The 22,752-nt window shown below is 33.6% G+C and overlaps 1 protein-coding gene and 2 long non-coding RNA genes across 3 annotated transcripts in view; 2 read left to right on the forward strand and 1 right to left on the reverse strand.

Moving 5' to 3' along the window:
* The first annotated feature begins 1,383 nt into the window (after nucleotides 1-1,383).
* The window catches only part of LOC119071139 (zinc finger protein 423 homolog), a 52,724-nt gene continuing 31,355 nt past the window's right edge, over nucleotides 1,384-22,752 (forward strand). Inside the window, exons 1-3 of the mRNA XM_037175834.1 lie at nucleotides 1,384-1,680; nucleotides 4,046-4,138; nucleotides 12,476-12,550. Of these exons, the coding sequence (XP_037031729.1) occupies nucleotides 1,641-1,680; nucleotides 4,046-4,138; nucleotides 12,476-12,550 (208 nt within the window). The 5' untranslated portion in view covers nucleotides 1,384-1,640. The remainder of the gene's footprint in view (nucleotides 1,681-4,045; nucleotides 4,139-12,475; nucleotides 12,551-22,752) is intronic.
* Nucleotides 5,636-5,935, forward strand: LOC119071362. Its single transcript, XR_005086629.1, has 3 exons — nucleotides 5,636-5,688; nucleotides 5,758-5,829; nucleotides 5,895-5,935. It is a non-coding gene; the product is annotated as an uncharacterized LOC119071362 (long non-coding RNA).
* On the reverse strand, nucleotides 14,163-21,474 carry LOC119071360. The gene is made up of 4 exons (XR_005086627.1): nucleotides 21,307-21,474; nucleotides 20,922-20,941; nucleotides 20,840-20,843; nucleotides 14,163-14,173 (listed from the first exon to the last, which is right to left on the reverse strand). It is a non-coding gene; the product is annotated as an uncharacterized LOC119071360 (long non-coding RNA).

The raw sequence follows: 22,752 nt of genomic DNA on the forward strand, positions 1-22,752 counted from the left end.
GTCATGTTCAAAACAAATAAAGTAAAAGATTTCTGAGATCAATCTTCGATCAAATGATATTTATTTATATGAAATTGCCATGTCCTACGGTTTGTATGAACAGTCTGCGACAGGTTAAGCATTACGATGGTCTTTGTCATAAATGAATGTTAAGACAAATGAAGGACAAGATTTTTTATCTAAAACTAGTGTGATATTAGGAAGATTACGATGTAGCTCATGAGTTTGAGAGGGTATTGGTTTGAGCAATTGTTTACAACGTTTGGAGGCCTAAAATCACTCAGTGTGCCCTGCGGGTTCTTTATGGATTCATTAGTAACCAATCTTTACTCGCAGCACCCCACGGAAACTCGTCACGCTTAACGCTAATTAACGCTAATTTTGAAACTCGTTTCACTTGTGGAATTATGGCCCTTGCCTTCGGCTCGGTCTACAAACCTCCCACTCGTCAAAATAAAAATTTCTCAACTAGCATGTAATGTACTATTCCCACATAATGAAATTCACAAGGCACACTGAGTGATGTTAGGCCTCCAAACGTTGTAAACAATCGGTGTGATATTGCTTGAGAGCTGCCTTGGTTTTGAGAGATTGTGATTTTCACATGTAATTATAAGTTGAACGTAGGTTATACGTAGGTTTACGTCAATATTTATAATTATAAGTGAAAATCGCAAGCTATAGTAAGTTTACATTTGAAATCTTCAAAAATTTATACGTGATAAATCATAAAATTGAAATATTTTTCTCCCGTTCTATTTCTGTTCCTTCATTGTTACATGGTAACAACAACAACAAAATAAACAATGATATCTGACTGGTGAATGTTGAATCTAAGGAAGTACACGAGTCTAACAATCGAACGCATACGGCTATTTATGTAAGTCTTCTTTTCAAGGACTTTTCCGAATCGTTTGCCCACTCGTCTTCATCATCTTACCCCAGTGTATCGAAAACTTCCTAATTTATCGACAAAAAAAATACTTATCTTTGCATACACATACCTAGTTCATAAAGAATAGATTCGAAATTATGAAAATGAATTCTTAACTTCATTGATGAGTTTCATGAATAACGACAGCTCCTTTATTAAATTTTTGCACCGAATGACTTCACCGAAATAAATTTGCAATCAACAATATTTGAACACAAAGAATTCCATGCACCCATTCATTCGTCCTTTTAGACACAGCATGTTGCCGATCTCAATGAAAATATAACTCAGTGTGATGGAAATTGAGAGAATAATTTTCTACCGCACATACACACTGCAGGAAGACATAGGAAAATAGAAATTTCATTTTAAGAGAGAAATTTCCTTGTAAACAAAATCGTCCTCTCGTTCTTGCATTCCCATTCCGGCATTGACATGAAAAGGTCGATTTTGTTGGCGCGAAAGTTTTTATATTTTGCTATTCTGTGATAAGTGATGGTAAACTATTAAAACATGTGTTGGATAAGGTTAATTGCCATGAGAAAAGTGTTGTGTAGAGTGTATATCGATTGAATTTAACGAATGTATACGTGGGTACAGATTGCTTAAGTGAAAACTTGTGACCAGTGTAAAGGAACACGGAAAAGTTGAGAATTTTCTGAAAGAAATGAAAAAAATGTTTTGCCTGTTGTGAACGAACAAGGCGATGTCCCGAAGGAAACAGGCAAAACCCAGAGCGGTAAAACGTAAGTTAATTATTATTACTCAATAAATTCTTATGGATGATATGGTGCAAAAAGCGAGAAAAAAAAATCGTTCTTTTAGTTCGAACATAAATAATTCAAATCAAATTTATTTGAAGAAGAAACAGACGAAAAAGCATTAACAAATTTTATACGCTGCTCGGATTCTCCGTAGAGAACGGAACGTTGTTGTATGTGCTTGGTGTGTAGACGTACAGGGCTTTTTATATACCATCTCATACTGAAAACGACTATTCCATTGGGGCCACGTGGTCCCAAGGGATACTACCAGCATTACAGCCACGTCAATATGAAAATATATTAGTTTGTGTAGTTACAGCGGTGTGGTGGCTGTGCTGTGCTAGGCATTATGGGTTGTATAGCATTTATATGTGTACATATTTGTACGTATCTAGTGGGGAATGGGAAGCAATATTTATCAAGATATATTGTTATGGTAGTTTTGGAGCGAACATTTTAAAACTTGGGTTTTTTTCCTAGAAATATGTTACACATGTTATCTGTTTGTGATGTCATATTTCGCAATCATGTAATGTGTTTAGAACGAAATAACGTTGGTTTTTTTGCGAACTGAAGATATTTTAATCAGTTTTAGTTGGTGTCACCGAATCTGGCTAAATGAAGAGAGTTTCTGATTCGATCTTGTATGGGGGATACCTGCGCACATCGCGTAAATTAGAATATGGAATTCTAATTTTATTGTTAGGTGACAACGACGAGCGTTGAAGAATCTGTAACTATTTACGAATAAACCGCTAATCATCTGTCATTGGCAACGGCGTCAGTAATGAATGATGATCTCTAGACTATATGAGATGAGTAAAACCTAAAAAATAGGCAGAAAGTTTTGATATCAAACGGTACATGACAATTTAACAAATGAAGTATTAGATTCAATCTTTAATTGGTTTGTCGTTTATCTAACGAAAACTACACCATAAAACAAAAGTCACCCAGCAACCTGAAGATGAAGCTGTACCATGTCTTACTTGTATTCACTTCAGACACGAGACACTCTGTTCAAAATTGCATATGGATAATAGCTATGAATCTATCGGTAATCTTGTTTCGGACTTTGTCCTAATCCAATACAATAAGCATGATTAATATTCTCTAAGGTGGCATATTTATCCAAAAACCGATGGGCTTGCTAATATTTGTAACTATAAAACAAGTGGTTGGCTTACCAATTTCTTCCGGCTGCTATTACTGCTATTTTAATTGAAACTGTAATTTTGCTAGGTTTATGCCAACCAGACTAAAGCCCGAGCATACCCAATGTCCAAGAGAATAATCCAAACGTTTCAATTTTTCTGTTTTTTAAACAAATTAGTAGAAACCAAGCCGGGTAAATATTCGATTAACCGAGTAAATAATAAATAAAATGACATAGATGCCCAATATGTGTTCAAAGCACACATTGAACCTGTAAGGATATTTACGAAAGGATAGTGTATTGAAATACAAACTTGGGTGTAATGATACACTTAAGTCATTAAGAGGTTTACTAACACCATACAAATGGATTATTTAACCGCAAAATCCTCATTTATTGCTTATACATGGTGTGTCACTATATATCTTCTGGTGTAAGTAACATTGAACTCGTTCCGATTGCATACGAAATTCGTTTTGTTAGAATGGACCGGAGTAAATCTAAACAAAAAGAAACAAGAATTTCGTTTCTTACCCAAAAGCAGTTTTGAATCTTTGCTTCGAGTGCGAGTGGTGGAATTATTCAGCTTTTATAATGTCACAGTGTGTGTATATATGTGCGCTATATACATGCCAAGTTATTTTTTCCCATAAAAATGGGGTACAGCAGCGCCCATATGTATGATTCGTTTTGTTCTTTTTTTTTGGTTTAAGACACCCCAGAGTGCATTTCGCACTCAACAGTGGAACAGAAATACGGTGGCATATATATACCAAGCCGCGGGGCTCCCCGTTATAGATGCTATTATAAATTTTTGTTATAATTTTTTTTTTTTATTAAATTGTCCTGAGAATCGATATACGTATTTTCGTATGGGAATTTATCGCGATTTTAAAAATATTTTTTATTTTAAAATGTAATCTCAAATAGAATGTTATTTTATGGACTGGATTGACATCGAAGAGTCGAGGCACTGAATAATTGCTTTCAATTGTAATATTTTTTGTTCGAATATGAAATGTTTGAATCTATGTGAATATTGATAGGGAAAAATATTTGAACAGCACGGGGTGTCAGACATTTTACGTATGGTTATAGGTGAAGTTTGGGAATGTGATTTATATTTGCAGATTGAATGTGAGAATATATTCACATGCAAATTGTATTTTCAATGTTTTCTTTCCGTTATAGATGAAGGAGATGGTACAACATCACCACTCGACCTTCCACAGGCGAATAGTGAACATGATGATGATGAAAGCGACAGTGATTTCAGCGATAAAGGTAATGTTCTTTTCAAAACCACTGTAATATTATTACACGAAAATCCCGAGTACCATACGTACACGTGCATACGAAAATTTCAAATTATATTTTTGTGTGCAAAATATTATCCCAATAAACTTAAATAAAGAAAACTGAAATTTCTTTCCTGTGAAAAATGGTATGGCCAAAGTATTCTGCTAGAGACCCATGGGAATTTCCCTCGTCTCCTTGGTTACCGCGTCCCATGAGACACCAGCAGCGACTTTCATGTTATCATATTATGTATCCATCCTATCCTAATACGAGCATATAGAGAGTTTGTGTACGAATAAAAGTCGAGTGTATACACGAGTTTCGAGTGTATACGTTCGGGTAAATGGAATGGTTATGAGATTTTGAGTGTAATGTATAGACGTATAACAACGTTGGAAAGGAAATTGGTGAATTTTGTCAGTTATAACAAAAGCAAATTTAAAAAAAAAATCTTATATCTTATCTCGGAAAATTGGTGCAAAATTACTTTGTATTGTACTTTCGGATAGATATATCGTGAGGGGGTTTGTTATCTTAAATTTTGATGATTATATTAATAACTGAAAATGAATAGCAATATTGGATTTACGAAACGAATACGAGTTTAACGACATATTTATCCGCTGCAAATCGGTTTGTAGTACACAATAAACCTCATACATTAAATAAGCAACGCTCATTCATAAGCGTTACATTCTTTACGGATGGTTCGTTGTAACTGAATTGAAAAAATCATAAGAAAAATTCTCTAAATTGTTAAGGAACACATTGCAGTCTAATGGATATCCTAGCACGTTGACAGAAGACATTATAAGGAAAACTAAATTGAAAGTTACTGAAAAAGACACCCGATCAAGTGATAATCAACTTCCTGTTCATGGACTACAACACGATAAGCCAACTGTAGCTATTCCATATACCAGAGGTTTGTTCGAAAGTTTGAAGTCTATTTGCAAAGAACGGTTCTCTGTCATTGGAAAAGGGGACAACAACGTCAAGAAATTTTGTTTCAGTAGACTGAAGGACAAGACCGTTAAGATGGAACAGTCTAATGTGATTTACAAGGTCACTTGCTCTTGTGGTGAAATATATATTGGCCAAACGAAACAGAAATTGAAAAAGAGGATGTACCAGCATAAATACAACGCAAAGATCAAGAACGTCGATCATAGCGCTATTACTGAACATGCTGTTACACTAAATCATGAACCAAAGTGGGACGATGTAGAAATCCTCGATTTCGAATACAATAAGAAGAAACGGTGCGTTTTAGAAATGGTACATATTAGGAAGAATCCGAATTGTATCAACAAACAAAAAGAATCAATTTTCCTGTCAACAGCGTACAATAACATCATTTGAATTGTCGCGCTATATGTAGACCAATGAAGTTAGTTTAGCCGTGTGCTTATTATGTAACGGATGTCAATACTTTTTCTAGGAAGTTGTTCTTTCTGTATTCAAATAGATTGCAGTAGTGATAGAAGTTTTTGAAATTATTTTTCTGATTGATTTTTGACGAAGTGTATGTTTTTGTAAGGTGATTTTGTGATTAGAATGTAATTTTAAGTCGCATTTTCTAATGCTTTTTAATGTTCGTACAGGCAGAACGTACACAGAGCTTTTGTTGTGGGCTATATTTTTTCAATGTTAATGTGAATGTAAGAGATATATAGGTAACACTGTTCTCTCTTGAATGTTGTATGACTTAAGTTATTTTTGATGAATTGTTTTGTTACAGCCCTGATGATGTCTTCAATTGGAAGACGAAATATATTGGCATAATAAGTAAAAAATTTGTCTTTATTGAGCTAATCCGACAACCTGATTAATTATTAGATCAGCTCATAAAATATTGAAGTACGTTCGTGAAGTTTTTTTTCGCATTTATTTATGAACCAGCGCACCAGTATTTGCGTGTCTGGATATCAGATACCAAAAACGGGCAGTAACGCATTCGACTTACACTTAAAAACAAGTTCTTACAACTCAATTAAATTAGATACTAGGTATGACTGATTTATCTTGAACTCCCAATTTATGTCGAATTACCACGAAAATTAGTGCATTTACAAAGCCTCTATGTGCTCCGGGCAGCCATTTGACCATATGGTAAATACCTATTCAAGCACGGAATTTTGAAAACCGACACGTTTTCGCTTTTGTGGCATACTGACTTTTAGTGAATTTTGCATGTATTTTTATACGGAGAAATCAAAAACTCAAGTAAAACACAAAAACAGAAAATGTGTTGGTTTTCAAAATTCCGTGAGTGTATATATCAAGATATTTTTTATGTCATTGTCAAGTGTAGTACAAATGCTGATGCGCTATGACCTTAAAAGAAACTCTACAAATTGAAAATTCAAGACAATCATTCTTTTTATGAGATTGTACAGCAAATGCAAAACTCAGAATAGTCTGCTAACTAAGTTTAATTAATAAATTTCGAGTCTTCAATTGACCAATCTATTCTTGGTAGATAAAGAAGAATATATGTTGATTGTTACGAATCAGCTTCTCATTATGATAGACTAGGACGTCCTAGACTTACATGCTGTATGGTATCTGTTCACCTTTCCAAAAACCAAGTCTTCTTCTAATACAAGCGGATACTTGTCCGATGTCATCGTTTTTTGTTCTTGTCGTCCTTGCCGATTGTAGAAAACTATAATTGTCTAATTTCCACCGATTTTTTTCGACTCGACAACAGGTTGTTGTATTTCCGAGTCGATAAATCGATTCGGTGAAAAGAAAATTCTATTGCAATCAATTCAAGTCCGACCAATGCGAATATATGTATTCCTTAAATAATTATTTTAATTCTAAATATTCCACAAGGAAACTTACGGCACATGTATAATATAGACAATAACCCAAAGTAATATAAAATTTATTTTCCTTGATACCATCTGTATACATGTATATATATAAATTTAAACGTCCCAGTCCCAAAACAACTCTCAGTCTCCAGAGAAATACCGAAAAGCGTGTAAATGTATGTGTGTGTACGTACACCTTATACAACGATTCTGTTATTATAGCTCCATTGGTTCTTCTTCTCGAGTAGTACTATATACCACAAAATATAAATTCCTCTGTGGGGAAAATGAGAATATTTTGTGTGTTTCACTTCATCATTCCAAAAACCTACCCGCTTCAGCTTCTTGTTGCTTTTATACACTATAAGATACCATGTGCACGGGTGAGATTGGGTGAATGGATGCTATGCTATATGAAACTATGCCATAATTCCCATATTACATGTGAAAGTAATGTATACATATATGCATTGTAGCATTATATACGTATCTGTGAAGAATACACATCCTTCAAACACATCCATCAGTCTTTTTATATGTGCTCCCCTGAGAATCTGTGTGAAATGACAGCCACATGAATGCTAATTAGCGGCAATTGCTCTCATTTGAAAGTTAGTAACACCAACGAGTGCTTATACTATAGTCTCAATCCTTCTTTTCAAAATTATTTTGCTTTCGATCGCAGAGAACCCGTATATAAAAGGTAGATTCTCGGATACATTCGAGGAGAGAGGAAATACGTTATTATAAATGTAAAGCGATAAATAATGTTAAATGTATGTATTCGATTTTTTATTTATTTATTAAAATATCCCCTGAGATTAGATGTGTACCGTTGCGCTTACGTATATGTATATAGGTATATAAGTTCGCATTGGGAGGTTATGTGCTCTGTAAAGAGAGCACGTCACATTATGTATAGATATGTATATCTGTTCCACATGTACGTATATATTAGGGTGGTTCTTTAATCGAGAAATTCATAATTACATGCGGGTAGGCAAAAGTAGTACGATTGGTCATTTAAAATCAAAGTATGAATGGAGAGTTAAAGTCAACTAAATTTTTGTGGTTGTACGGGTTGTGATTGCGTGAATCACATTCTTCGCGTGGCACGAAGATTCAAAATCAATCGAAAACTCAAAGTAGGTCGTCCCTGCTACATTTGAAATGGTCAATGACGACTTCAACATGAATGACGTGGAGCAGATCATCTATGACGGAACGATTTCGGAGGAAGAGGATTGATTGCCATTTTCAGTTTGTGTACAACTTAATATTAATTAAACTTTGTTCAAGCATGCCAGTGTTTTGTTGAATCTCTCAGGAGATCGGATGAAAAACAAAGTGTTAATGGTGACATGATCCATATTTTCTTTTGAATGTGTACCACTTACCTGGTTGGCCTAGCGTAATCCAGGAGGTATAGCAATTGAAATACATTGCTCGCTGGGTATAGTGAAGTCGGAGTCGGAGTAGTATGATTACATGAAGATACAAGCTGGTAAAACAGAACTTCCAAACTTTCTTTATGGAATGAACTTCGTCAAATCTTTCCCGATTTGTTTCGAAACAAAATTCTTTGAAAAACTAAAGATCATGTCAAAAAAAATCAAATTTCCCAACCACCCTAGCATAAAAGTATATACAAAATTTTCGTGTTTATGTTATGTGTAGAAGTGTATAGGGAAAAAGGACAACGTCATGTCCTCAATTTCATGAGGTCTCTTGGGGAATTTTGAAATGGATAGGAAGAATGCTAATTAGTATAAAAAAGGGACAAGAATGAGAGTTTTCTCTGTGCTCTTGTTATGGTCAGAAGGATCTTATCAGTGAAATGGTTTTGGTTATTATATTATTTTTTATGTATGCATATAGAGTGGAATCTAATTTATGTGGAAACGCACATGGTACAATGTACATACGTATGTAAAAAAAAATAATTTACGATGGCATTTGGTTTTGTGTATGCGAGTAAGAAGAAAAACTTTAAGATGTGGAAGAGTTTTGCTATTTTAACATTTAATTGCGGATATTATAAAAGCTTTAAATCCTAGACACGACATCTTTTTTTTTTCATCATTATGCATGCTCTTACATCATTCAAACCAATTCAACACATACTAACGAAATCCAAAATATGTAAGACCTAATATCTGATAATTCCCTTGCACCACAATAATCCCATGTTCAAATTATGTACACACACAGCACAATTTCGCCATTTCGCCATCGTAAATAAGCATAACTTAGCACGTGAAAAATGAAATTCCAATTCAAATTTCATATTGCTATGAATATTTCCCATTTGTACTATATCAGAGTGCTGGCTCGTATACATTTGAATATGTGTGTACGTGGTGTGAGCGTATTCTGGGTACAGAACGAAATGTTCTCTGTTTACATGTTTATGTATATATAAAGTATAATCCCATGGCTCACATAGGGCTGTTGCCTCAAGAGAACAAACTAATCAGAATCTTTTAGTCACTTGGGACTCAAGGGTTGGGTTTACTTTTACTCGGGAACATTTTCAGGCATTATTCGTGGCTGCTTTTTTGTTGTTGTTTTTTATGTGTTGTGTGGATATAGGTGAACCACATAATTTTTGGCAAGTAAACACTAGATTAGATTTTTAACGAGAAGATGTCCTAAAAATAAATAGTTCGGTTAGTCTGAGTTTTTTTTTTTTTTTTGATGTATTAAGTTCGTAATGGACGAGGAAGGCAAGAGACGAAGAAGTGACACTGCAACCAAAATGGAAAAACGGGAATGCACTCCATTTTGAGCAGAAGCTTCTCTTTCGAGCAATTCTCTGCTTTACACAGTCGAATAAAACATTATATCTGGCTACAGCGAAATGCTGGGGGGCAACCAGAAATTACGAATCTGTCCCCTTCGTACGCCAAAACGAAAATTTCGAACATGTATGGCAGATACAATCTAACGTGTTTTTACACAAATACAGGCAGATACACAAATAACTATTGTATGAGTGGGACTGAAAAACAGCTGGAACAAAATGCGTCACTTTTCAAAGTCACCGACTGTATATAATAGAGAGTATGTTTTTGTGGCTTGTACGTGAGTTTGTTCGGCACGCGTTGTACGGGATAAATTCGCTGGACATTATAAACCCCAAATGCTAGACAGCTGTTGTGAATTATGCTATTGCATTTTCGAAAATCAAACGCGAGCTTAAAAACTGATCGTTGAATGAATCTTAAATTTAACTATTTGGAGACACCTCAGATCGTTGCATATGTGGTGTAATATATGAAAGTGAGGAATCGAAACTAATGTATAGATAGATCGAATCGTTATTATCGTTTTGTTGTTAGTGCATATGGATTTGCAAATACAGGCACAGGGTAAATATTAAAATGAACGGTTTGCCCTTGTAAACACAACTTTCTAAGAACCGATGGCGATTGTCACATAACAAATTTCGTTCGGTTATATTTTCACACTTGTACACTTCCTGTTCATTCTTGATTATTTAGGTATTAGGAATTCAAACTACTGGATAATTTTCTTTCTTTTTATAAATTCTATATTGATTTCTAGAATTTCTTTGGTATGTAACGGGAATTACACTTTACACGTTAAAAAATACGTTCATCGTAATTGTGTTGTCTGGATTTCCTTACAAAAATACAATTGAAAGTCAGATTGTTTATACATACACCCTGTATGATAACGCCATGGGAGTTGTTTTAGCTGTATATGCTTCATGTGTTTTATCTGTTATATTTATGATAGAAATATGCTTTACCAAAACTTGCACACAACGCTCACATCAAACTCAAAAGTATTAAAGCTCAACGTGAATCTCATAGGAGGTAAGACAGATTTCCCATGGGATACGTATGTTGTGTTTGTTTGGGATCATATTTCGTAAAGTATATGCGAAGGTATTTGGACATTGGGAAAACAGAATAATATCGAAAATGTTTATGAGTAGAGTTGAAGTAGAAATTGCTTCGAGTGAATTTAGTGCTCCTGTAAATTGTATGCTTACAATCAGCTTGTGCATGCAATTGAAATGTGTACAATCATCTGATCCGATACGTATCGATATGGAACTTGCCATTGCATAGCTATAGTTGAACGGTTGCATTCAATTGAAAATTATGTAGATGATATTTGATTCGGCAGTCCGATATTAATTTTTAGTTTTAAATCCGATAGTTTAGGTTTAAATTCCGCTAAATTTTTAGTATGTGAAATTTTGGACGAACTAGAATCTAAATGATGGAAGTGGATATTCTGGATGTCAGTGGGGGGAGCATCGAACACATTCCAGTCGATTTTAGAGTTAGGGGCACAGTAACGTGCCAAGAGTTAGTGGTGAAAAAAAGTATAATGACATTATATCCGTCACAGTGTGTACTACCGGACAGAAGAACAGCATGCAAATTTCGCTTAGTCTTCTCAATTTTGAATTACGCAGATTTTATTCCATCAGCTAAAATAACCAATACAAGAAAAATAACGTCGATGCTATTGGCATGTCATTTCGCCTGCGAATAGTCTTTGTGAAAGGTAAAATGCTATTGGCAGGCGCCTGTCAATAGCCTCTGTAAAAGGGAAAACACCATTCGCAGGCAAGTTCGCCTGCCAATAGCCAAATATTCAGATTAATATCTCAAGTGGCATGAACTGTATTGAATTCGCATTCAACGATGGACCTTTTTTAAAATAGTACCAATAGCTTGACGGCCCGAGGGGTGAAGCACTTCCATTTAATCCAATAAATCCATTAAATCCATTTAATTCAAAAAAATTGTTTGGTTTTACTGAAATATTTACACCACCCACCTAAAAAATTGGTAAACTAATTACGAAAATTACATTTGCACAATTCCCAGGGCGTTTAAGTAACTAACAGAAAAAGTTTTTTTTTGTTAAAAATGGTATTCATTACACTTTACACCACAAACTCCTAAAAGTGGAATTTTACGCTTTTTAACAGTGTACTATGAGTTTAAGTACGTGTTTCGATCAAAATCAAGCCTTTTTAAGACCTTTAAAGTATAAAGGTAAAATAAACTTTTTTCCTATTTAATCCATTAAACCAATTTAATCCAAAAGTGCGTCACCCCTCGTGACGGACACATTCTTTGAATGATTTCCATCTAAGACAGTTAATGCTGCTATAATTTAACCAATTTTCCATTAAAAAAATTGATCCAAAGTAATATAACAATACAATGCCCATGCCCAACCTACTCTCCTTTGAAGAGCACTGAAGACACGATAATGGTAGTATATACAAAGAGTTTACAATAACTTACCATAATTATCGAGATATCGAGTATCGAGTAATAAATAAAATGACGTAGCTCGTGATTCCTTTCATCAATTAAGACAAGTTTGCAAAATAGTAATTCACGTCAACAGTCAATTATTACGATTGGCTCAATCATCAAATATTCATTTTTTTCAAAGAAATCTAAGTAAATTAAATTCATTAAAAATTTAACTAATAAAATTTCAGATGAAGCAAGTGAGGCAAAACCACAATCAGATCCTTCTCAACACGAAGAAAACAGCAGCGATAGTTTTTACTCCGGTAAGTGAAAATGAAAAGTTGCAAAAATGTTGAATAATTAAAGTAATTTGTGTATACCCAGTCACATATATATATTGATGTTGTTCTATATATAATTTGATTGAAGTAAAAAAAAACCACACGCGATATGTTATACGTTTAAAATGTATATTATTAGCGAATAATTCATAAAGTGAAAAAGGTTAAACCACAGGGAAATTATGCTCCCCTAATTTCTTCAAATAAACATATTGTTAAAATGGTGAAGAGAACAAATCAACTTGATATTTTCGAGAAAAGTTCTGTGTATTGATTTTAACATTAATCACATGATAAACATAAAAACGGAACAAACCACGTGATGTCTTTTATAAATTAAAAATAAATAAAATTTCATTAAAATAAATATGCTTAACCAAAATAAGTACAAGTAAGGCCTATCAAACATTTAGGGATGTTCTGTTCAGATTTCATTCTTGACAATCAAAGGGGTTATGGATTAAAATATACCGCAAATGAAGCAAGAGAAAATCGAATGTGACAACAGAATGGAATGAGCTGAATATTAGATAATTTTTGAAAGCTTTTTCACAGCCCGGGACAAAAAGTTTTTCGCTGAAAAGTTTTCCACGGTAAATTCCGTGACATAAAATGACTATTTGATAAGTGAATACCAGAAATTATTTGTAAGTGTATTTATTTTCGGTTTTTTGACAGTCTGGGGTGGATCCGTCCCATTTTCCCAGTCATTATTACCAAATACGATTCCATTTGCGGTGGATACACGCTTCGCCTTGTTTTCCATACCACCAATCAAACAAATTCTTCGGTATATAATAAATAATTGAAAATCTGAAAATTTCGTAAAGTTGATGTACTTTTCGGATTGTCCAATATGGTTGGATTTCGAATATAAATGTTTATACTGCCGTGTATTCAAATACACCGATGAATAACTGGCTGCCAATTGAGTATGCGAAATTCAAAATTTAACTGACACATTGCTGAATCGGTGGCTTATATGCATCCAACAGTCGAATCAGATATTTTGATGTTGAATAAATTATTAAATGCTTTTAGTGGATGTTGATAGTCGAACATAAATCAGATATATTTTTTTTTGGTTAGAAAATAGTTTTCGGTTGAGACACAATGAAAATTTGTTGAAATTGCATTCACAAAATCAAAGCTGTATCCCAAATAACGAATGTCATTCAAAATAACATTTTGTCGATGAAAAAAGTGTGGGGTATAATAATGGGGCAAAAAAAAATTGTTGGAGACTGGCTTGTGTAATAGTCGACATTAAATCAATAGATTCTATAAATAGGCAGTGTCTACAACATTTTTCTTTCAGTCAAAGAATTAGTGAAAAAATCGGAAAATTTAGGAAAAACTGGACAAACCTTGAAAAAATGTGTGAAAAAGTTTTTCTAAAAATAGTCCCTGACCAGAGATCATACATTAGCACTGAACAAATCTGATAATTAATTGATAATAATGGTATCGAGATTTGCAAATCAAATCATTAGTCATCCAATTTTACTCTACAGAAGGGTGAATTTTCGGCGTGGAGCGGTTGAACTGAACCTACTTAAAATTGAGATGTAACTCAGTGTGCTTTTTCCTCGTGTTAGAATATTTCTATCAATAAAAGTTTATGTTAGGCGGTGACTTAAGTCACAAAAAGGACATCATTGCCTTTCTAATGATACTATGCAGACCATACTGAAGAAACGTTTTTCAATTTTTAAGATCATCGAGTGAGGATTTCTCTGGAAAGAGTTATGTGAAACGGTTGATTATGTTGCTTAAAAATGGCATAAGCGCGTAGGGATCCAGATCTCCATTCGGCCTGTGTAAGTCAATTACCGGTCCCGGCTAAAGTCTACAATCAACGACCAAGAAGGCCGTGTGAGGCGAGGGGTAACTCACTTCTAGATTAAATGGATTAAATGGATTAAATGGTATTAAATGGATTAAATGGATTAAATGGATTTAATGGATTAAATGGAATAAAAATTGGATTAAATGGATTAAATAGGAAAAAAGTTCATTTTACCAAATACTGTAAAAGTCTTAAAAATTGTTGATTTTGATCGAACCACGTACTACAACTCATACTACAATGTTAAAAAGCGAAAAAATCCACCTTTAGGAGTTTTTGGTGTAAAGTGGATTAAATGGATTAAATGGATTAAATAAATTTAATACCATTTTTCACAAAAATTTTTTTCCTATACCTCACGAGTACTTAAACGAGCTGGGGATCGTGCAAATCTATTTTTCGCAATTACTTTACAAATTTTTCAGGTCGGTAGCCTAATTATTTCGGTAAAACTAAAAAAAAATTTTTGGATTAAATGGATTAAATGGATTTAATGGATTTAATGGATTAAATGGATTAAATGGATTAAATGGAAGTGCGTCACCCCTCGGTGTGAGGTGTGCCTGAATAGGTTAACTTACGGAGAATTCAGAATGCACAAACCTTTCGAAAACGCTTACAAAATGTGATATCGCCTTACGTTTTTCTTAACTGATTTAAGTTGACTGGTTTACCGCTGTGATGTTTTTTCTCTGTGATATCTTTATAGTTTTATGGTCGTTTTGAAGTTTAACTTTATTTGCCTTTTTTGACGAATCTCTCTTAGAGAATTTTGCCTGTTGAATTAAGATTATTTGTTTTTTTTTTACTTTTACTTTTGATTGTACTTTTTGCATGAATTTTGGGTCGTATCCCACGCACGCTTGTATAAGGGATGATAATAAACGGATTTATTAAAAAAAAAAAAAAATAGAAAAATAGGTCAGCATCCTCTTAAATTTTTTGTGTAACAATAACTTATTAACCGTACGAAGAAACACCTTTGGATTTTTGGCTAAAACATGAAGAATCGATTTTTTTAACTGTGAAAATTCTATGTCTCCAGTTTCGTGGCTGATCACAATGTGAATGTGAGATACTCTCAGAGTTCTACAACAACCAAATACAAAGTATACAGTAGAAGGTTCCAAAAATAACCAAATAAAATTGTACCAAGTCATACAAATCGAAATGCAATAGTAAAGTTGTACGACTCAATTGTCTACACTAAAATCTTATCAAGCGATTTTAAATAGAATTTTTTTTTAAAGATGTAAATAAAAAATGAAGTTTTGTTTCTGATTTCCCGCATCTCCCAATGGTACAAAACTTTATTTTACCTGGAAACATACTAATTCCAGAGGTGGCGTTATCTAATATGCAGAACAAACACCACAACAAACAAACAGAGCATAATTACTCTTCCCTTTACCATGGATCGCGTGAAGCGAAAGTGGAGATAAAATGCTGTTTCGACCTCCGGATCAGTGGCGGTCAGAGGTTAGCGTGGTCTAACCATCTTCAGTCGTTTCGTGACAGAATAACAAAATCAACACAAGAAACCAATTCCATCTCTAAATCTAGGAAAAACTCTGACATGGTACCTCACTACCTTCCTAAGTGTTCTACCTTGAAAAAGTCACCTCCTAACGAAAGCTTTTTGTTTGCTAGAGTATTTAACACGAGAAACATTAATCAAGAAAAAAATCAGGGTTACATCGAACTTTCAATTAGGTTCAGTTCAACAGTGACACCGTGACGGTCCTAATCAAAATGTCAAAGAAAATTCATTTGTGCTAAAAGAGATAGTTTTTCGTTTTAGTTCGAGCTTTCATAAAATTGTTTTCAGTTCTTACCTGTACGAAACTATAAATTTTTCTGTACAAACCTGCATTTTGTTATTTGATATTCTAAACATAACCCACCGACTACATAACTCGTAAAATTTCAATTTGGAATAGTGCTTATTGAGATCAATGTAAATTTTGTTTTTTCGTTGGGCAAAAGTGCATACGAGATAATATAATATTTTACGTCCTTTTGATTGACGGACATAAAAAATATGACTGGAGTTGCGTAAGTGTGCAAATACGTTTCCCTCTCGATAATATTCATATAGTGTACACACTCCACCGGTATATCTACATAATATGATGTCATCATGCGTGAATGGACCCATAAACAATATGACCGCAATTTTGATAGCAGTAAAAGGAGGTGTAATAAAAATGATGTAGGTCGAGTGAATTTCCTTTCGGATGCATTACAATCAAATTAAGACAAAATTAAATTTTCTTTTCTTTTCGTATCTATGTGTACGCGTCCAGCAATTTGTCTCATTTCAAGGTATTGCATTTAATCAAATTGTAACACACATTCGGGTTCAGGTTAAACGAAATAAATTTTTAAATATTCAATTCACCGTTAGTGGCTTCTTTTTTAAATAAATTCTTATTGCATGACCTTATTTTCGTACCATTCCAAAACGTCATTATATACAAAAGACCATTATATTACCATTTCTTCCTGTTTTGAACGGCCAAAATTCGTATGTACAATATTTACACACTCGCACACTTTAATGTTCGCCAAGAGGGGTTAGTGTTGTGAACGGCAAATGGTGGGTTTGGGTATGCAGTACGAAGTCTCTTCAGTAAACATTTATTATGTTGTGTTGTTTCCACATCCATACCATGCTGTATATATACCAACATTGTTACTGGGTTGCAAAGAACATGGTATAAATATACCAACATATGTTACATGCGAATGTGAAAATATAGCAACAAAACAACGAAAACGAAAAAAGAAAACACACATATAGTAGCAGCAGCAGCAAGAGAAGGTAGTTAAAATGGTTGGTTTGAGGGCAGTTAGGCTGTATTGAAATCGGTCCCATGGTTCAGGTGTAAAGCACCCAAGAGTGTCGTGGCCACTTGAAAGACACCCCGTACACCGATACAAAATAACATACAAACGAAATAGAAAGAATTATAAATTGTGTTTGTGGACATAAAAATTATTGTTTAAATTCAACATTTATTTTAATGTCGATTTGTTTGTCTATATATGCTGAGCGAAAGTGTGGTAATTTGCATTTTAATTAAAAATTGGAAATTAAAGGAATTGCTCGGATACGAAAGATTGTTGCTTGCTGTTAAGGAAAATGTTTTTTTTTATCTCGTTGAACCAGTAGTTTTAAACTTTTTTTTACATGGATTATAAACTTGTGCAGATGTGTCGGATGATGTGTATATGCCCCGGTACACCCTTTTTTGTATTACGAAACAAATGCGAAAGACCATACGAAAAAATGAGCATATGAATGAAAGCTATTTAACAACCTGATCATCAGTCACCAAACTAAAATGAAATTTTAACATCATTTAATCCCCGTAATTTGTTTGTGCAAAAACTGGTTATTTGTGGAATAGTAACAGATACTATATGAACCGAACACACACACACTACCCATTGCTTCTGCATATAGAGCACAGCTTAACTAGAAATGACTTTGATATTTTAAGCTCCTTTCATGACTGCATATGTGGGAGCTATCATCTTCTCTCATAATAAATTAAATGTGAAAATCTGATGTGTCGCATCGGATGATGTCCTAGACGAACGGAATATCTGATGAGAAATGAGGAAATATTATGGTTTTTTTCTGCTTCGTCTTCATTCGGAACTATAAGTTGTGTGTAGAAGGTGTACGGGATGAAGTTGATGTTGAAGGTGATGTGGATATTATAATATGAAATTGGGTTGCTGAAGATTTTCTTTTTGACAGTTACTCGTTTAGCTTACATATATCATAGGCTAATACTGCTTTAGCATATGAGCAGTGAAAATAATCGTTGCTTACGAGTACGTAATGAGATGAAGGTTTATTAATTATTCAAAATGGTAACAATAATACACGCAATGTGTCCTGATGGTTGGACGAAAGAATTGAGCTTATGGGAGTAGTGCTGACTATATATTTATGTATAGGATGTGTAGAATGAAGATGAGAATGGTGGTCAGAAGTTGCTTATTGTTGTATCATTTTCTAAATCTCCTATTTCGTATTAGATCGAGTTATCGTTAATTTTTCTGTAATTTTTGTTAATTATTCTCAAATTCTCAAGTTTGAGTTATTGATCTTCGGCTGAACAAATTCGAATGCTACAGTAATGCTGTCTTTGGCATAATCTGAAGATCTTATTACGTTTCCAGTGGCGAAATCATTTCTCAATGCTACGACACCGGTCTGTTTTCATGCATACCATTTTTAACTTTACTTTACATCTCATCTCTTGTCTTCTATTACGAAACTTTTGTTTGCATAAAGACTCGGATATAAGAGCATGATAAATGTATTTCAAATTAAGACATTCTTCTACAATGAAGATTTATTTAGAATTTACCCATTACATCACAATATAAACAAGTGCATACGTAACACGGAAGGAAAACTATAAACTATAAATTAGCTTGGAAATCTTAAGAAATGCAAATTGTCTTTTGTAAAGGGACACGAATAAGAAATTTAAAGGACAAATATTTGTATATTACTGAAATCTACAAACAAGACTTTTAAGGTTTACATTTTGGACAAAGGAAACGGCTCGTTGTCTGGCTTTGTACAGTTATAATGTGGGTTTTAGTATATTTTAGCATACAATTATGTATAGGCGGATGCTATATATTGATATATTAGACAATGTGAACTCTTACTGTATCAGATATAAAATCTTTACAAGGTCCACGTTTTCTAAGCCGTTCCAGTGAATTCAAATATTTTTAGTTCATTCTCTCATCACTTTGTAGTCTTACGATTTAATATTTTAGAAAACTGAAAGAAATATTTCAAAGTCTTCGGCCAACGTTAGCAAGCAAATGACACCCTATGCCCTTGTGTGTTCGTAAAATAAAATAAAAAAAAACTTTTTGCTGAGAATTTTAATTTTTTTATTGAGATAATTTTTTTGTTGATATGATAAACAAAAGGTTTGATCGCCTAAAAAGAAGGCGGTCTATTTGTGCAAAACATTTTTTTTTGTCTCTTTTGAACAAAACGTTTCTTTACGCGCGTACCCAACATTACGTATACCCAAGATCATTATTATTTCATTATTGTCTTGCTTTGTTTGGATTTATTTTAATTCATAGGTTCACCGTGCTCACCTTATCTTGATAAAGTATCGTATATCATTCCCGTACGAAAAAAATATAAAATTCATTTACATGCATGTGGAGACGGTAAAAGAATTTTTATAGAATGAAAACGGTTTCGTTGTTTTCGCTTAATATTAAATGCTGCAGAATATACTTTGTGTGATAAAAAAAAGTTGTTAATTGTCTCGTTTCAATAAAAAATTGAAGAAAAAAGAATTTTTATTTTCTTCAATTTTTTTATTGATTTTTATTTGATATTTGATATCATACGTTATAAATCAGTCGATTTCACCCTAAGAAATACTTTAAAACGAGATCCAAAATTCTACGATTTGGTGAATAGGTTAATACTGAGATTTTATTGCTGACTGCAGGAGTATTTCCTGCATTTAATGTTGTATTCAACATTATTTTAAGCAAGAACTTGTTCTACATTATGTCTCAAAAATGCGTAATTTTCTTAGAAAATTAATTTTGTTTCAAATGTACGACACCCATTTGACAGCCATTCAAAACTTGACTGAGGCCGTTCTTAGCCGCCATAAGAAAAACATAGCTAACGCCGACCCGTACGAAACACCTATTCGTATCAAAAGCCTTTACTGTGAAACTCTTCATTTCTTTTACTTCATTCTCTACTGAAAAGCTATTCGCCCTTTAAAATCACTTACATTATCTTTCTTTGCCTTGTTAGCATATACAAATAAATTGCCGGAGGCAATATAGACAGCCCCGTACGAAGTCAAATTTCATAAATTCCTATTTAAACAGCTATATACCGCTATATTTACCTATATTTTCCTATAAATAAACATTTCACAGAGGAATATGCTATTATATAGCTCTATATGCCTGTATATAGCTCAATATAGCTGTATATAGGTATATATAGATGTCCATATATGGAATGCCTGAAACACCCCACACACATAACAAATTATTTCTATGTTAACAGAAACACTCTAAGTACCATTTTTCCCAATATATATCACTTTTATTAAAATCCATATAGCCACCGGCAGCCATTTTGTTAGGAGACCGGAAATTTTACCGACGCTTTACATTCGTTAATACCTTTCAAACAAAAAAAAATTCATGAAATTCGGTCAAAATTTACTCGAGGTATTGACAAAATACTCCACGTTCACTGTACGGCCGAGTAGCCAGATAAGAGCTCACTCCAAGAGACCTAGCTCACGCTCCGGAGAACATAATCTCAAAAACTTTTTTTTCCCTGAGCCACAGCTCGGGAAGGGTCGATCCAAAATCACTCATCTTCGAACCTGTCTTTTGACATTACCAAACGGGAAAAAAAAGAATTTTCAAAATCGGATGCGTTTTACTCAAGTTATCGTGCAGACGGACAGACGGACATTTTTTTTTCACTGATTTGGCATCTCTAGACAACCACAATAGGTTTCCCCTTACGGGTCTAAAAATTGTTTCAGTTCCCCGGTAGCTGGAACTGTGTGTTTGGCAACATTTTCAAGTGCTATTTCAAGTGCAAGAGTTCGCCGAAGGAATGCCGAAATCAATTTAACGTACTTATAAAAAGCGATGCATTTTAGGGGCATACCGTAGACCAACTTGTTTATTAGAATAATGTTTTCTGTCGATTAAAAATAGCTTTTCTCTATGCTCCAATTTAATTTAAAGATCTTGGATGCCATTATTGAGAATACTCTACATTACTCTACCTAATTTTTGGCGAAAAACCGAATCTAAAATAACAATAATCGAGTAACAAAACAGCTACAGTCGGAGAAAGATAGATTTCGGGATTTTAAGAGACATCATCGTTTTCATCGCTTTTCTGAATTCTCTCATTTCGCATGCTATTTCAAATGGCAATTGAGAGAATTAGAGAAATGATGAAATCTCTAAAAAAAAACGAAATCTATATTTCTCCGACTGTATACAGAAACATTTTCGGACTTTCCCTTTCCAAGAACTTTCCTTCAAAGCTCCTTCCTTTTTTGTAGCTTCAAAGCTCCTTCCTTTTTTGTAGCTTTGATAACATCGAATTAATGTCAATAATTTGTATCGATTCTAAAACTTGAATGAAATGTGTCAACTACATTTATATATATATCTGTAAATAAACTGATGGAATTTCCTCTACGCCTTTTCCTCTTTTGCATGTGTAATGGCATTTTGACAGTAGCCTCCACTCTCATGAGATTTTACCCAGCTCAAACTCTATCATCAACAACATTCAGCCAGTATTTTATTCCCATTCGCATTAAACAAATTTCTCCGGAGAATTTCAAACAACAAAATTTATTTATTCCCAAAGGACTTCGATCCGAAGTTGTTCTCTGTATACCGTGTAACATACCCTCTACCCTCCAACACCACCACTACCCGAAAAAAAAGTATTTTAAAGCAACATAAAATATATACGATGCATTTAAAATATCCTAAAAAAAGAAATATAATAAATAATAAAAGTTTGTATGTCAGGTGAAAAATTCGTTTTGAATATAAAACCGTATGCTTCTATCAACTCCAATGTCTTGATATAAACTTATAAATGTTACGTACCTCTATATACCCGTGAATTGTTGTGTATATTCCCATTGTTTTTGCGTTTATGCCTTGTTCACCAGATGATATTTATTTTTTAAAGTTTCTTCGCTTTAGATCTGTTGACGACAAGTTTTGATTTATTCGTGTTAAAAGAAAATCGCCTGCAAAAGTTAAAGAAATTGTGTGGTATACACCTTATCTATTGTTTTTTAATTTATGCATGATGCTGCAGTGGAATCTGAATACGGAGTTATTCAAAAATTTATATTACTTTTTATCAAGAAAAATATCCAGAAAGCAGACATTAAATTCCTTTTATTATTGCGCTAATTACCCTCACTTATTCGTATTTTGGATGGCAAATATCGCACCATCATCCACATGATAACAAGTTCACTATTTCTGATCTGGTAAACATTAAACTCCAGGTGAATATTTTGAATCTATTACACACAAAACCCCATCTAGTCCCAAGTGCCAACTTACACAGCAGAAAAACACACATTTTCATTTCTTTCATAATAAAGAGAAAAACTTCTTTAGATGTTGATTATGCAACACTCACTTCAATACTCTGTAGACTGGAAAAGAAAATCTTATTCTCTCATAAAACGTATAGAATGCTGGTAAAGGTGGCGGGGTGATATTGATTTTGGTGACCATGGAT

Source organism: Bradysia coprophila (assembly GCF_014529535.1).
Source record: "Bradysia coprophila strain Holo2 chromosome IV unlocalized genomic scaffold, BU_Bcop_v1 contig_144, whole genome shotgun sequence".
Classification (NCBI taxonomy): Eukaryota; Metazoa; Arthropoda; class Insecta; order Diptera; family Sciaridae; genus Bradysia; species Bradysia coprophila.